Here is a 12,975-nt window from a genome sequence, read left to right as displayed (position 1 = left end):
CAAAACTGTAGTAGCTATCAATTTCAGATGAAGCAGACTTCAGAACAAGCAGAATTAACAAGGATACATAAGCATGCTACATGACAGACTGAAAACAGAAGAGAACTGCTTCAGTCTGATGAGGAACACCTGAAGCATCCTGCAGCTAACCACATCCTCAATGGTAAAAGATTAGGTGCTTTCCCCTAAGTTTAGGAACAAAGACAAGGATGTTCACTCTTCACGCTTCCAGAAATTCTAGTTAGGGCAGGAAAAAGAAATAAAAAGCATCTAGATTAAAGAGTTAAAAGTAAAACTACCCCTATCTTCAGATGATATGATTGTATATAGAAGTTCCTAAGGCTTCAATTAAAATAATATTAGAATTAATAAACAAGTTCAGCAAAGTTGCAGGATATAAAATCAAAATACAAAAATCAATTGTATTTCCATATATATACTTTCAATGAGCAATTTAAAAGAAAATAATTCCATTGTAACATCAAAATGATCAAACAAATAAATAAAACAAGAGAAATATAAACTTGAAACCTGAAAACTACCAAACACTGTTGAAAGAAATTAGAGAATATAAATAAAGAAAAACATGCCATTTTCATGGATTAGAAGAGTTAATATTAAGATGATGATACTCCCAAAGTGATCTACAAATTCAGTTCAACTACTACCAGAATCCCAGCACACTTCTTGGTAGAAACTGAGAAGTTGATTCTATAATTCATATGTAATTGTAAAGGACGCAGAATATCCAAAACAATCTTACGAAGAAAGTTGGAAGATTCAACTTTCCAATTTCAAAACAATACAAAGCACCAGTAATCACAGCAGTGTGGCTCTGGCATATAGATCAATGGAACAGAAATGAGCGTCCAGAGATAAACCTACGTGTAGCGGTCTGGGTTTTTGTTTCTTTGTCTTGACAAAGTGGCAAGATGATTCAATAAGGTGAGTGAGATGAGTTCCTAGCTCTTTGTATGTTGAAGCGAAAAACAAAAATATCTTCCTGCTATTACTGTTGAATTTATTATATTCCTGCTATTACTGTTGAATTTATTATACTGTCTATTTCTCCCTTCATGTCTCTCAGTTTTTGCTTCCTATGTTTTGGTGATCTGTTGCTAGTTGCACATATATTTTGTAAAATTTTCCTGATGAATTGACCCTTTTCTCATTATAAAGCGTCTCTCTTTATAGGAGATTGGCCTAATGTTTATTCTGCTTGATATTAATATAGCCATTCCACCTTCCGTTAAGTTTGCATGATTTGCCCTTTTCACCTTTTACTTTCAATATTTGAACCTAAAGTGTTTCCTATAGATAGACTCTAGGTTAGATCTTTAAAAAAAAATCTTATGTCTTATGATTGGATTGCTCAACCGTTTCATAATTAGTTATTATTTATACAGCAGGATATACATCAGTCATTTCACATTGTTTCCTAAAGGTCTTGTGTTTTTGGTTCCTCTACTATGGTGAGTCTTTGTTACATCCAATTACTTGATTACTCTGACTGGCAACTTCCGCAGCCTGCTCTTCTCCTCAGTGTATGGGTTATACTTCTCTCTTTATACGTCTTGTAGTATTTTTGTTGTTGTTGTTGAACACTGGACACACTTTTTTTTAAAAAGTAAAATCTACTTCTTCTTTCTCCCTGCTCCCCAGTGTGAAGTCTCTAAAACTGGCCCTCGGGTGGTGGTGTAACCTTAGGTAAGCCCAGTTTCCCTGGAAGATAGTGATTTTGACAGTGTTCTCTTTGTCCCTTTCCATGTTGACACTAGCTGTTAAGAAGCTTCACTAATTGCTGGCTACTGATGCTATTTTTTATAATGCTGTGGGGGCATAAAATGCTTTACAGACTAATCAAGTTCAGGCTTTTTAAAAAGGACTTATGAGGAGTCCGAGTTTGAGATCTGTTCTGACAGCTCTCTCTCTCTCACCAATTCTCTCACCATACTTGCTGGCCTACAGATTATCTTCCAGCTCCAGAGAACCTGTATTCTCCTACCTGCTGCCTTTTTTCACAAACTCCACTGTTTATGACAATGTCCTTAGGCTTGAACTTTTTCATACTGTGTTGCAAATTAAGTCCATTCTTTTGGGAGATTCAGAGTTCCAGACAAAATTTCAAAGGCAGCTCTGGTGCTGGGTACAGGGACAATAGTGCTCACTACATTCTGAGTGACACATCCACTTTAGGAGTTGAATACTTATGGAAGGAGGGGCAGCAGGCCCAGGTCCCTCGACATACTTCTTTTGACCTGAAACCCCCACCTCTAAGCTGTGGCAAGAATGATTGGTACCCCTGTACTCTCTCTGGTATCATACTCAATGTACTGCAACCATCCTATGAGTAGGGTTTGAGCAGAAGAATGGAGGCCCCACTTCTTAGCCAGATCTGCCTGAAATCTAACTTTAGCATCAGGTAACTTGGGGCCACGATATGGAATGTTGGATCCTGCCTCTCACAGGACCGTAGCACTCCTACTAGCCTATGGGGAGACAGGGAGCTTTATGCTCTGGGTTTTACCCGTCTGGAATAGTTTCTGTCTTACTGCGTTGGAACAAAAGAAGGATGAAGTGGTCTTGGTTCAGTACCAGACTCTTGCTGTCCTTTCCAAGTTTTAGTAGATTTCCTTAGATAAATGTTTCTCCATTTGCTGTATACCCTTAGGACTATGTCCAGAGACTTTAAATGCTTTCTTTTAAATACTTTTCATCAGTTTTGCTGGGGGGGGGGGGGGGCCAGGTTGGTAGTTCCCTATGTTGTCATGGAAGAAGTGGAATTTGTCAAGCTCTTGTAAGGTTTTAGAGAGGACATGTGTTTAAAATACCTGAGAGCAGACTTGCTGAGTCATTTAGTAACACTTCTTATGACTGTACAACTTGTCCTCTTAAGTACCGAGACAACAAGGAGTCAGAACTTTCTCTGAGCCAAGCCACAAATCCGCACTTAATATCGCTCCTTCAAGGTTACAAAGACAGTAATTTGGAGATGAAGAATTCTGTATTCCATCCAAGTTGAACATGTAAAGCACTCGCTAGCTAGGGTGGACCCGAGAAGAAAGATTGATCTTATGTGGACCTCAAGATGTAATTTATCTGCTGAGATGAACACCCCAAAGTCAACCAAGAACCCAAATTTTATAAATAATAAGAGTCTAATGGCCATTTATTGACAGAGGCCCTTTACATATTCTATATTCCAGGAAGGACCTCAGACTGACATCTCTGGGCCCTTTCTCACTGTGCCTAGGTTGTTTATGCCATCTGAGTCAGCCATTTTTTGGGAAACCTGGTTTTGTCTTTCTACCAAAAAACAGAGACCTGCCCTGTCCAATCAGAACTGTACAATTTGGAAACCTCATTTGCATAAAATTGGGAACTTGGATGGGAACTTTATTTAAGATGGCCTCCCCTTTGTCTTGAATCAAAATTTAGGTTGACCCCTGAATCTGTGTCTCCCGAACTATAGATCTTTTTACACAAATAAATGCTTTCTTTTCTTTTTTACAAGCCTAAAACTAATTTTGGTTTATACTAGATTTAAGAGGCAAAATTCACCTCCCAAACCCTGGTCTCATTCCTAATAAATACTACTACCATCAAATTAAGAGGCTAGCTAAAATTTTATACAGTTTTCTCTATCTCAAGAAATTTTGTACTACACAATACAACAAGCATCACTGAAATTAAAAGTATGCCTAAGATTTCAATGCGGACAAAATTTCTAAAGAAATTTTTGCGTGGGCTCCATCCAGGTATTCTTCAGTGAAGGGATGTTATTATGAAGTGAGGATATTTTAAACACAATATAACATTTTTCACAAAACCAAGCTTGGGAGAAGAAATAACATTTTGAATTATTTAAATGAGGATTAAAAGTCAATATGTATTAAAGTTTTGAGAGCAAAGAAAATTCCAAAGAGGTATTTGAACTTTTAGCTACTGCTCTGGGTACTGCCCTCAGATTGCTGAGGATACACACTGCACGTACAGCAGTTATGCGTACTTAAGTAGAAGCATTGAGAAGACCCCTCCTGAACAATCACATTATGATAAAACACACATATCACACACATGTACAGCATTCTATTTACATTTAAAAATTTCCTTTAGGATAGAACTATGGCTACTAGTCTGAATATTCCCAAAAAAGCTTATTAAAGCATGCTATTCACAGTGAAGTTTAAATAAATGATGTTTTAAAGAGATCACTCACAGTATGGCTGAGGAGACTGAAAACAAAAGGAATAGGATCAAAGGATCTTCACAGGTTTACTCAAGAAGTAAGCTATATATTCTAGCAGAAACCTGAGTAGAAGAAAGTTCGCTGACTTTTCACAACTTTTAACAAGTTGCATTTAATATTGGAGTCAGACTAAACAAATATTGTTTAAGAGGTTAACAAGTCTAATCAGAGGAAGTTGCCATTAAGTAAATAATTTGCCTTGGAAAAAACTAAACTAAACTAGACTGAATCATGTCAGTTTTTAACTATTTTACCATGCTTACCCTCAGCTATTGGCTGAAGAGTTTGCTCTTCAGCCATGATATATACAAACTGATATAAAATAAACAAATACTTTTGTAATTATTAATTTAATTGATAGAAAATAGTGTTTAATTTATGAAGAGAAAAGTGTAACAAATACAAACACAAATTCAAACTCACCTTGGGGATCACTGACCAACACCAAGCATTTTAAGATGCCAGGAAGGAGGACTTCAACCTCAGAAATGACGAGGTTAGTTTCTTTGAAGAGTTGGAGGATGAAGGCCAGAATGGATGTTAAACGTGGAAGGAACGAGAATTGTTTACACTCAAAGTAGGATTTCCTGAAAAAAGGTACAATTTTGTTATTTCTTTTGTTCAAAGTTTTAATAGAGCAGAATCAAATGACATACACTAAGATATTGACAAATTTATTCCCCTCTAAATTAATAAAGTACAATTTCTAAAAAGTATGAATGTATAGTTTACTATGCTATTTTCTTTTCCTTTCTTTTTGCCAGAGACAGAGAGAGACACAGAGAGAGAGACTGACAGACAGGAAGGGAGAGAGATGAGAAGCATCAATTCTGTTACAGCTCCTTAGATGTTCACTAGCTACTTTCTCATATGTGCCTTGACCAGAGGGCTACAGCAGAGTGAGTGACCCCTTACTCAAGCCAGTGACCTTGGGTTTAAGCCAGTGACCTTTGGGCTTGAGCCAGCAACCATGGGGTCATGTCCAGGATATCCACACTCAAGCCAGTGACCCCTCATTCAAGCTGGTGAGCCGGCACTCAAGATAGATGAGCCTGCACTCAAGTCGGAGACCTCGGGGTTTCCAACCTGGGTCCTCCGTGTCTTAGTCTGATGCTCTATCCACTACGCCACTGCCTGGTCAGGCAACCATGCTATTTTCAAGCACAGAATTTTAGAAGCCATCATTGCACAGTCTTTTGGTGTGCTATAAGGGCAAAGAATACAACACAAACTAAATTTAAAGCAACCTGGTCTTAATATGAACTTAATAAAAATCCAAATAAAATGTAATTGTTCATTTGTTTGTTTTTTTTTCTTTTCTAACAGAAGCTTGATCTTCTCTACCAGATCCTCTATGATGCAGTATTTTCTCTAATGTCAAATTTGGATAAAGAAATCTCTCCTTACATTTACTTATTTTTAAGGATTAGGGAGGGGTCTGAGTTTTTTTCCAATTCAATAAGAAGACTGTCCTAGGAATTAGCTTCCCACTCAAGCCTTATCTCTTTTCTTCCCATTGAAAGTAAAGGTATCAGAGAGATAATTAGGATTTAATATCTTCTTTCAAAGCAGGGCAAATTTTAGCATTAGAACTCAACCATTTATCTGATGCAATTTTGTATCTCTATCTCTTAGGTCAGGTCCTGGCTCATAACAGCTATTCAATGTACATTAGTTAGGTATATAAATGAAAGTGTGATCGCTTAATTTCTAAAAAGTCTAGACAATACGAAAAACTGTCACATGCAGCTAGACACCCATATATATTTTTAAAGCAATAATAATTTGCCAAAATGAGGCATAGATTTTTAAGAATTATAAATTCCATAAGGGCAGATGTCACGGTGACAATGAACTACTTGGAGACCAGATGACATGCACTGAGGGGCGAGGGGAGCCAACAGCCCGGATCAGCAGACTGAAGGACTGAAGCTCGTCCCCAGCCTCACTCAGATATTTATTAACCAGTACAATAACTCAAGGAAGCTGACTTCAGAAGTTTTCAGGGGGTGAAGTAAAGTACCAGGAACATGCTGGCTCCTAATCTCTGTTCTGAGAGCCTAAACATTTTCTGTTACTGAATCTTATCCTGCGGTTCTGCTGTTTCCAGCATGCACTGTTTCCAGTACAGGGTCAGAGAGGCCCCTGGACTCTCATCTGCTCAGGGCTTTCGCCCTAGGGCATCTCCTGTCTCTAATTGTCTTCCTAACTCTGCAGGTCTTCATCATTATTTCTACTCCATACAGTGACTTCCAACAAATACTACGTATTACAAGATTCAGTCATTCTTGTTTTTTTTTTGTTTGTTTTTTTTTTTGTATTTTTCTGAAGCTGGAAACGGGGAGAGACAGTCAGACAGACTCCCGCATGCGCCCGACCGGGATCCACTCGGCACGCCCACCAGGGGCGACGCTCTGCCCCTCCAGGGCGTCACTCTGCCACGACCAGAGCCACTCCAGCGCCTGGGGCAGAGGCCAAGGAGCCATCCCCAGCGCCCGGGCCATCTTTGCTCCAATGGAGCCTCGGCTGCGGGAGGGGAAGAGAGAGACAGAGAGGAAGGAGGGGGGGTGGAGAAGCAAATGGGCGCTTCTCCCATGTGCCTTGGCCGGGAATCGAACCCAGGTCCCCCGCACGCCAGGCCGACGCTCTACCGCTGAGCCAACCGGCCAGGGCCTCAGTCATTCTTTGAGGACAAAGATTTTGTCTTTTTTGTTCACTGCTGAATTCCTGATGCCTAGAACAAATGTTATTGATTACCTACTGTGGACCATGTACAACTCTAAAAACAATGTAAAGTTAAGCAAAATATGGTCTCTGAAAGCAAAAGGCTGTGTTTAGTAAAAAAGTTGGACAAGAAAAAAAAAAGACTATTACAATCCAGTATGGTAGGTTCTGTGAATAATAACCCTAGAATTGTAGGGAATTCAGAGGAAGGAGCCCTAAGACTGGGGACTGCAGGAGTAGCGTAGAGAAGCATGAAATGGAGGAAGGCGAAGTAGGCAATCTATTTCTTTCCTGAGTATTAAAAAAGAAAAAAAGAAATTATTATATTTTGGGATCTTCAACTAAAAATCATGAGAAAAATGTTTTCAATGACAAATAAAAAAGTCAGCTAAAGCAGATAGGATTTTCAACACTGGGCTTTAAAACCGTTTTGTGACCTGAAGGATTTCACTTCACTTCAGCAATTTGTTGTTTGGTGTATGCTAAAAGCCCTTACATAGTGTCTCAAACACAGTGGTAGCCTGACCAGGCAGTGGTGCAGTGAATAGAGTGTCGGACTGGGACACAGAGGACCCAGGTTCGAAACCCCGAGGTCACCAGCATGAGTACGGGCTCATTTGGCTTGAATCCCAAGGTCGCTGGCTTGAGCAAGAAGTCACTCTCTCTGCTGTAGCCCCCTGGTCAAGGCACATATGAGAAAACAAAACAATGAACAACTAAGGTGCTACAATGAAGAACTGATGCTTCTCATCTCTCTCCCTTCCTCTCTGTCTGTCCCTATCTGTCCCTTTCTCTCTCTCACAAAACAAAACAAAACAAACAAAAAAAACAGGGGTAGAGTACTACTACCTTGATGGGACTTCAGAGACAAGGTAAAAATATTCCAGTTCTGTGAACTGAACCACACATATAGCATATGAATTCAGAGGACAGAAAGATGCATCACAGTACACTGCAGTTATCAGGCACAGGCCTTATAATGTCTGGGTGGAATTCAGTCCAGACAGATGGCATTTTAATGGAGAAAATGCTATAACATAGGAAACTATAAAGCATTTTTGGAGGGGCAATAATTAGTGTTTGTATTAAGATATCATGGAAAAGTTAAGTGATAGATCATGTATTAAGTTTACTTCATAGGCAAAAAAAAAAAGAGCAAATGAAAGTCTGGAGACAGTAAAGTGTCATAATGAAAGTATTTCAGGAAACGTGATTTGGGGGCATCATTATTCAGGTGGGACTGGAAGAAAAGATGAGATAGTGAAAGTGGGTAGGAGACTCTGGTATAATATGATAAGGAAGAGAGATGTGAAGGAGAGAAGAAAACAATCACTTGCCAGAGGATGATAAAGAAGAGGGGACAAAACTATAAAGTGCCCAAACCTGAGTAGCAGAATACTAGCAACACCAAAAATAGTTCTGAGAAAGAACAGATTTAGACATGGAATTCTAGAGGTGATGGATAACATCTGGTCATGAAAAACAGAAAAAAAGTGCTAGATAAGAATACATAGCACCATACCATCTTTAAGTTTAAAAACTGAATTCATATGAAGCTAAATACTCTATGAAGGCAAAGAAAAGATCATTTCTATTACTGAATCTTCTTTTTCTTTTTTAAGTGAGAAGAGGGGAGATAGTGAGACAGACTCTCCCACATGCGCCTGACAGGGATCCAACCTGCAAGCCCCACCTGGAGCTGATGTTTGAGTACTGAACTATTTTTAGCACCAGAGATTGACTAACTAGAACCAACTGTGCTATTCTCAGCACCCAGGGCCACACCGAACCAATCGAGACACTGGCTGTGGGAGGGGAAGGGGAAGAGGGAGAGGGAGTGGGGGAGAAGCAGACGGTTCCCTCTGTATGTCCTAACTGGGAATTGAACCTGGGACATCCATACACTGGGCTGATGCTCTATCCACTGAGCCACTGGCCAGGGCCCTGAATCTTCTAGTGTTGTATAAAGAGTTTAGTAGAAAACCTCAGCAGTTTCATTTACTTGTCTTCCTAATAATGAACCTGAGTTATTCAGACAGAGAAAAGACTAACAAAATAGTACTTCATATTGCTTCATTTTACATATTAGTAATAATATTTATTATCTTTTAAAATACAGTGGTATCTTGAGATACAAACAGACCAACATACGAATTTTTTTTTAAGATACAAGCTGCGACTCAGTCCGTACTTTTGTTCGAGATCCTAGCAAAATTCCGAGATATGAGTCGTGATTTGGGAAGCTGCCGCTAGTTGGCGCGTTGATGCACGAGTCCAGTATTGGCAGTTTTATCTACGAGTTGACTGACTTACGAGCTCGGTTACAGAACAAATTAAATTCGTATCTCAAGGCACCACTGTATATAATTACTGTATTGTGTAAAATACAAAATAGTTTATCCAATAAAAAAATTAAGATAAATATACAAATTTAAGACACATATGGAAAATGCTGTGTAGCAAAAAACAAGCAGTATGATTTAACTTATACGTGGAATCTAACAGAAACACTCATATAGAGAACAGACTGACATCTGTTGAAGGGGATGGGTTTGGGTGCTGGGTGAAAAGGTGAATGGATTAAGCAAAAAATAAACTCATAGACACAGACACAATACGGTATTGTAAGGGGAGTGGAGGGTGGGGGAAGCAGAGAAGGGTAAAGGGGATGAAATGTGATGGAAGGAGACGAGTTGGGGTGATGAACACAGTGCAGTGTACAGATGATGTGTTATAGAATTGTACACCTGAAATCTGTATAATTTTATTAACCAATGTCATCTCAATAAATTCAAATTTATTTTTAAAAGCATTATCTTAGGCTGCCATGGGAAAAATAATTTAGTAAAATCTTAGATAATGCTTCTCAGAAACTTTTTTCCCCTAAACTATCAGTATTCTAAGGGAGGCCAATACTTTTAAAATGCTGTGTCATTTTTAATAGAGCTTAATAAATTGTACATATTACTTATTTAAAATACTTAGAGGTACCTTATGACTTGTACAATGCATTTCTTCAGAGATGAAGTTGGTGGGGCAGTGGCCGAGTTTCTCAAAGCCAACAAAACAGGATGTTGTCCAAGATCTAGAACGTGTGACGAAGCGGGAAGAAACCGTCCGATATACTGCTCAATAACATTTCCCAGCAACTGATTCAAATAAGTATTTGGATTTTGAAACTGACAACACACAATACACATGCCCTACAGGAGAGAAAAAGAAAAACAAATAAATATTAAAAGGTCAAGTTAAAAAAAATATTTAGGAACTTACTAATCTAGTCCCCTGCATGTCAGAATTTGTGACTTAACACAATCAACAAGGACCCCTCCCACCATCAATAGATCATGGTTCTACGAAGTTCAGGGAGTTGCTGAGCTTGGTAACACCTATGCTGTGGCTGGTATCTGACCAAACGTACTTGTCCTTGGGCACACCCAAGGGAAGCAGGGGAAAGTGTAGGAAGACAAAGGAAGCTTCTTTCTTCCTTCATTCTTCTGGTCACCCTTAGGAAACTTGACCACCACACTCATCTCTTGAATGTATGTGTAATTACAAAAGATGTAACATATATTTTAGGTTAGTTTTTGAAATGTAGGCCACTGATTAATTTATCCAAGTAAGACAAAACTTTTGCTAAAAATCTTTTATGTTGAGTAAGGTGACAATTTTATTTTAATTTACTAAAGGAGAGAAATGCAGATAATTTTGAGGTTTTCATTTGTCAGGCACTGTGCCACGTGGTATATATTCATTATTTCATTTAAATTAGTAAAAAACCCCACTGAGTTAGTATAACTGTAGCTCAGTTGTATGTACAGCTGAGGAAACTGAGGTTCAAGAAGGAGTCAAGAGCTGGATCAAGGCCGCACTGAACTCAGTGTCATACTGCAGGCCTATTGATTTGATCCCTTCCCTTTATAAAAGTGAAAATACTTTCATGTGGATTACAGAATTTGATGCTGTCAAACAATTAAACCAATACCCTGAGAATTTTTTTTCTGCCAATATTACTAAATATTACCTATTACTAAATATGATCACCAACACAACAACAAATTATATGATCTAAAAGTTCATTTACAATTTAGTACTTTGTGATTCACAATGTGGTTTCCCAGAGAAATCATTAGAAATGTTCAGGTCTCCATTTTAGCTACATTTACCCAGTAAGAAAATCTGAGAGGTTATTGTAATGAAAAATAGCACAGAGCTGTTAAAACACTAGCAATAAACAAACAATTTAAAAAAATAATAAACACCTCAGTACCCCATTTCTTTAATGCTTTAAGGAAAAGCACATTATTCAATCAGAATATGAAGTAATAAATAGATACATTTTGAAAATTCTGAAGAGGCTAGCTGGGTACTTTTTAAGAAATTAAAGATGTAACTCCAATCAATTCTACCAAATGAATAATTCACCAAATTTTTCAATTTACAACTTTGGAAGTTTAGAAGAATTCTTTATTAAATGTACAATTCTGGCTCAAGGGGCCACAAGGAACAAGCACCCCAGGCTCGCCTGCTGCCCACAGCTCCCTCTACCGCTTGGCTCTGGGTTGGCTGGGCTTTATCTTCTTGTAGCGGACACACAAACTTTGCTTTAAATGCTATTATGAGTACAAAATAAAATAGCCAACTTAAAATATCTTAGAAATCATAAAAATCAGCTTAAAAAATCCACCTGTGGAAAAGAATGATTATTACCTAATCAAAATCATTCTCCCCTTCCTCCTCAGCTTCCCTTGCTAGAGCCCAAATTATCTTTATTATCAGACCATAATTAGTAACAAAGTATACCTCCAGCCCGGTCCTTTGTCCTGAATGACAGATTAGTATTTCCAAGTGCCTACTGACCACCATTACCTAGGTATTCCCCAGCACCTCAAACTAAAGCTGTTTAGAAATTCTCGTCTCCATCCCTTTATCTCCAGAATATCCTATTTCAAATTAGTAGCACTACTATCTATTAATACATATGGAACCCTTGTGGAATCTAGAAAGTACTGTATTTTTTTTCTATTGCTCCACAACACTCACTCAGCAAGACTTTTTGACTGGAGCTCCTAAATTATTCTGAAATTGACTGTGAGCTCTATACCCATTTCCTTAGTGCAAAACCTTCAGATAATGAACCACTCACTGCCTTCCAAGTCTCCACTCTAAGCTCCACACCAACTATCTTGGAGATGGTCACCAGGATCCCCTTTCCACAATGGAAATATACGTCACTCCCACTTGCACAGCCCAAGCCCATCAATAGCCCCCATGTAAAAGACCAAGTCCAAACTGCTTAGCATGACATATACAGCCCCCAGTATGTGGCTCCTCCTAAGTGAGTCTCCAGCTACAACAGAATTATTTGCTTTTCCCCAGTGTGTTGTATTTCTTACAAAAATCTTGCCCTCCACAAGCTGTTCTCTTTGACAGGAACAGAACTTCAATTCCTACTACTCTGTTCTTTGACAAATAATGTCCTATAGTGTCTTCTCTCACATCTCCTCATCCCAGTCTGGGCAACAAGCAGACGGGCTCTGAGAAAAACATTGAGCACATTACAAGAAATGTCTATGCTATCAGCCTCCTCCTCAACTTTAAGATTATTGAGGGTAGAAATTTTGTCCCTTTCATCTTTGTTTTCAGAGCCAAACACAAAAGGAATTAAAACCACGCTCAAGGGAAATGCCACCTGCACACGCATGCACTGAGATTACAATGCGTGGGCTTTACGTCTGCAGCTGGCGAGCTGTTGGAAGGCACAGTTTCCATTTCTATTTTTACAACTTATAAGCAGCCACACTTACTATACCTGGAGATACAAAGGAAGGCTCTTCTGAATCGCAGACAACAGAGGTGCAGGCAGCGGCTTCTCTTGCTGTAACACTGAATGTGGAAGCAGCAAACAATCTATGATCCGGAACAGTAATTTCTGGGCTTTAGAGGTGGCAAAGATCTGTGCCCACGATTTAACAAGAATTCCTAACACAGAAGAGCAGTAA

General features: G+C 38.8%; 1 protein-coding gene across 1 annotated transcript in view; it reads right to left on the bottom strand.

The window, feature by feature from the left end:
• Positions 1-12,975, bottom strand: part of MMS22L (MMS22 like, DNA repair protein) — a 144,313-nt gene that overhangs the window by 11,585 nt on the left and 119,753 nt on the right. Inside the window, exons 20-22 of the mRNA XM_066358846.1 lie at positions 12,786-12,955; positions 9,965-10,176; positions 4,673-4,836 (exon numbers count right to left, since the gene is read on the bottom strand). Of these exons, the coding sequence (XP_066214943.1) occupies positions 4,673-4,836; positions 9,965-10,176; positions 12,786-12,955 (546 nt within the window). The remainder of the gene's footprint in view (positions 1-4,672; positions 4,837-9,964; positions 10,177-12,785; positions 12,956-12,975) is intronic.

Source organism: Saccopteryx leptura, chromosome 1 (assembly GCF_036850995.1).
Source record: "Saccopteryx leptura isolate mSacLep1 chromosome 1, mSacLep1_pri_phased_curated, whole genome shotgun sequence".
Classification (NCBI taxonomy): domain Eukaryota; kingdom Metazoa; phylum Chordata; class Mammalia; order Chiroptera; family Emballonuridae; genus Saccopteryx; species Saccopteryx leptura.
Note: the sequence above shows the minus strand (reverse complement) of the source record. Positions and strands in the feature narration are given on the sequence as shown.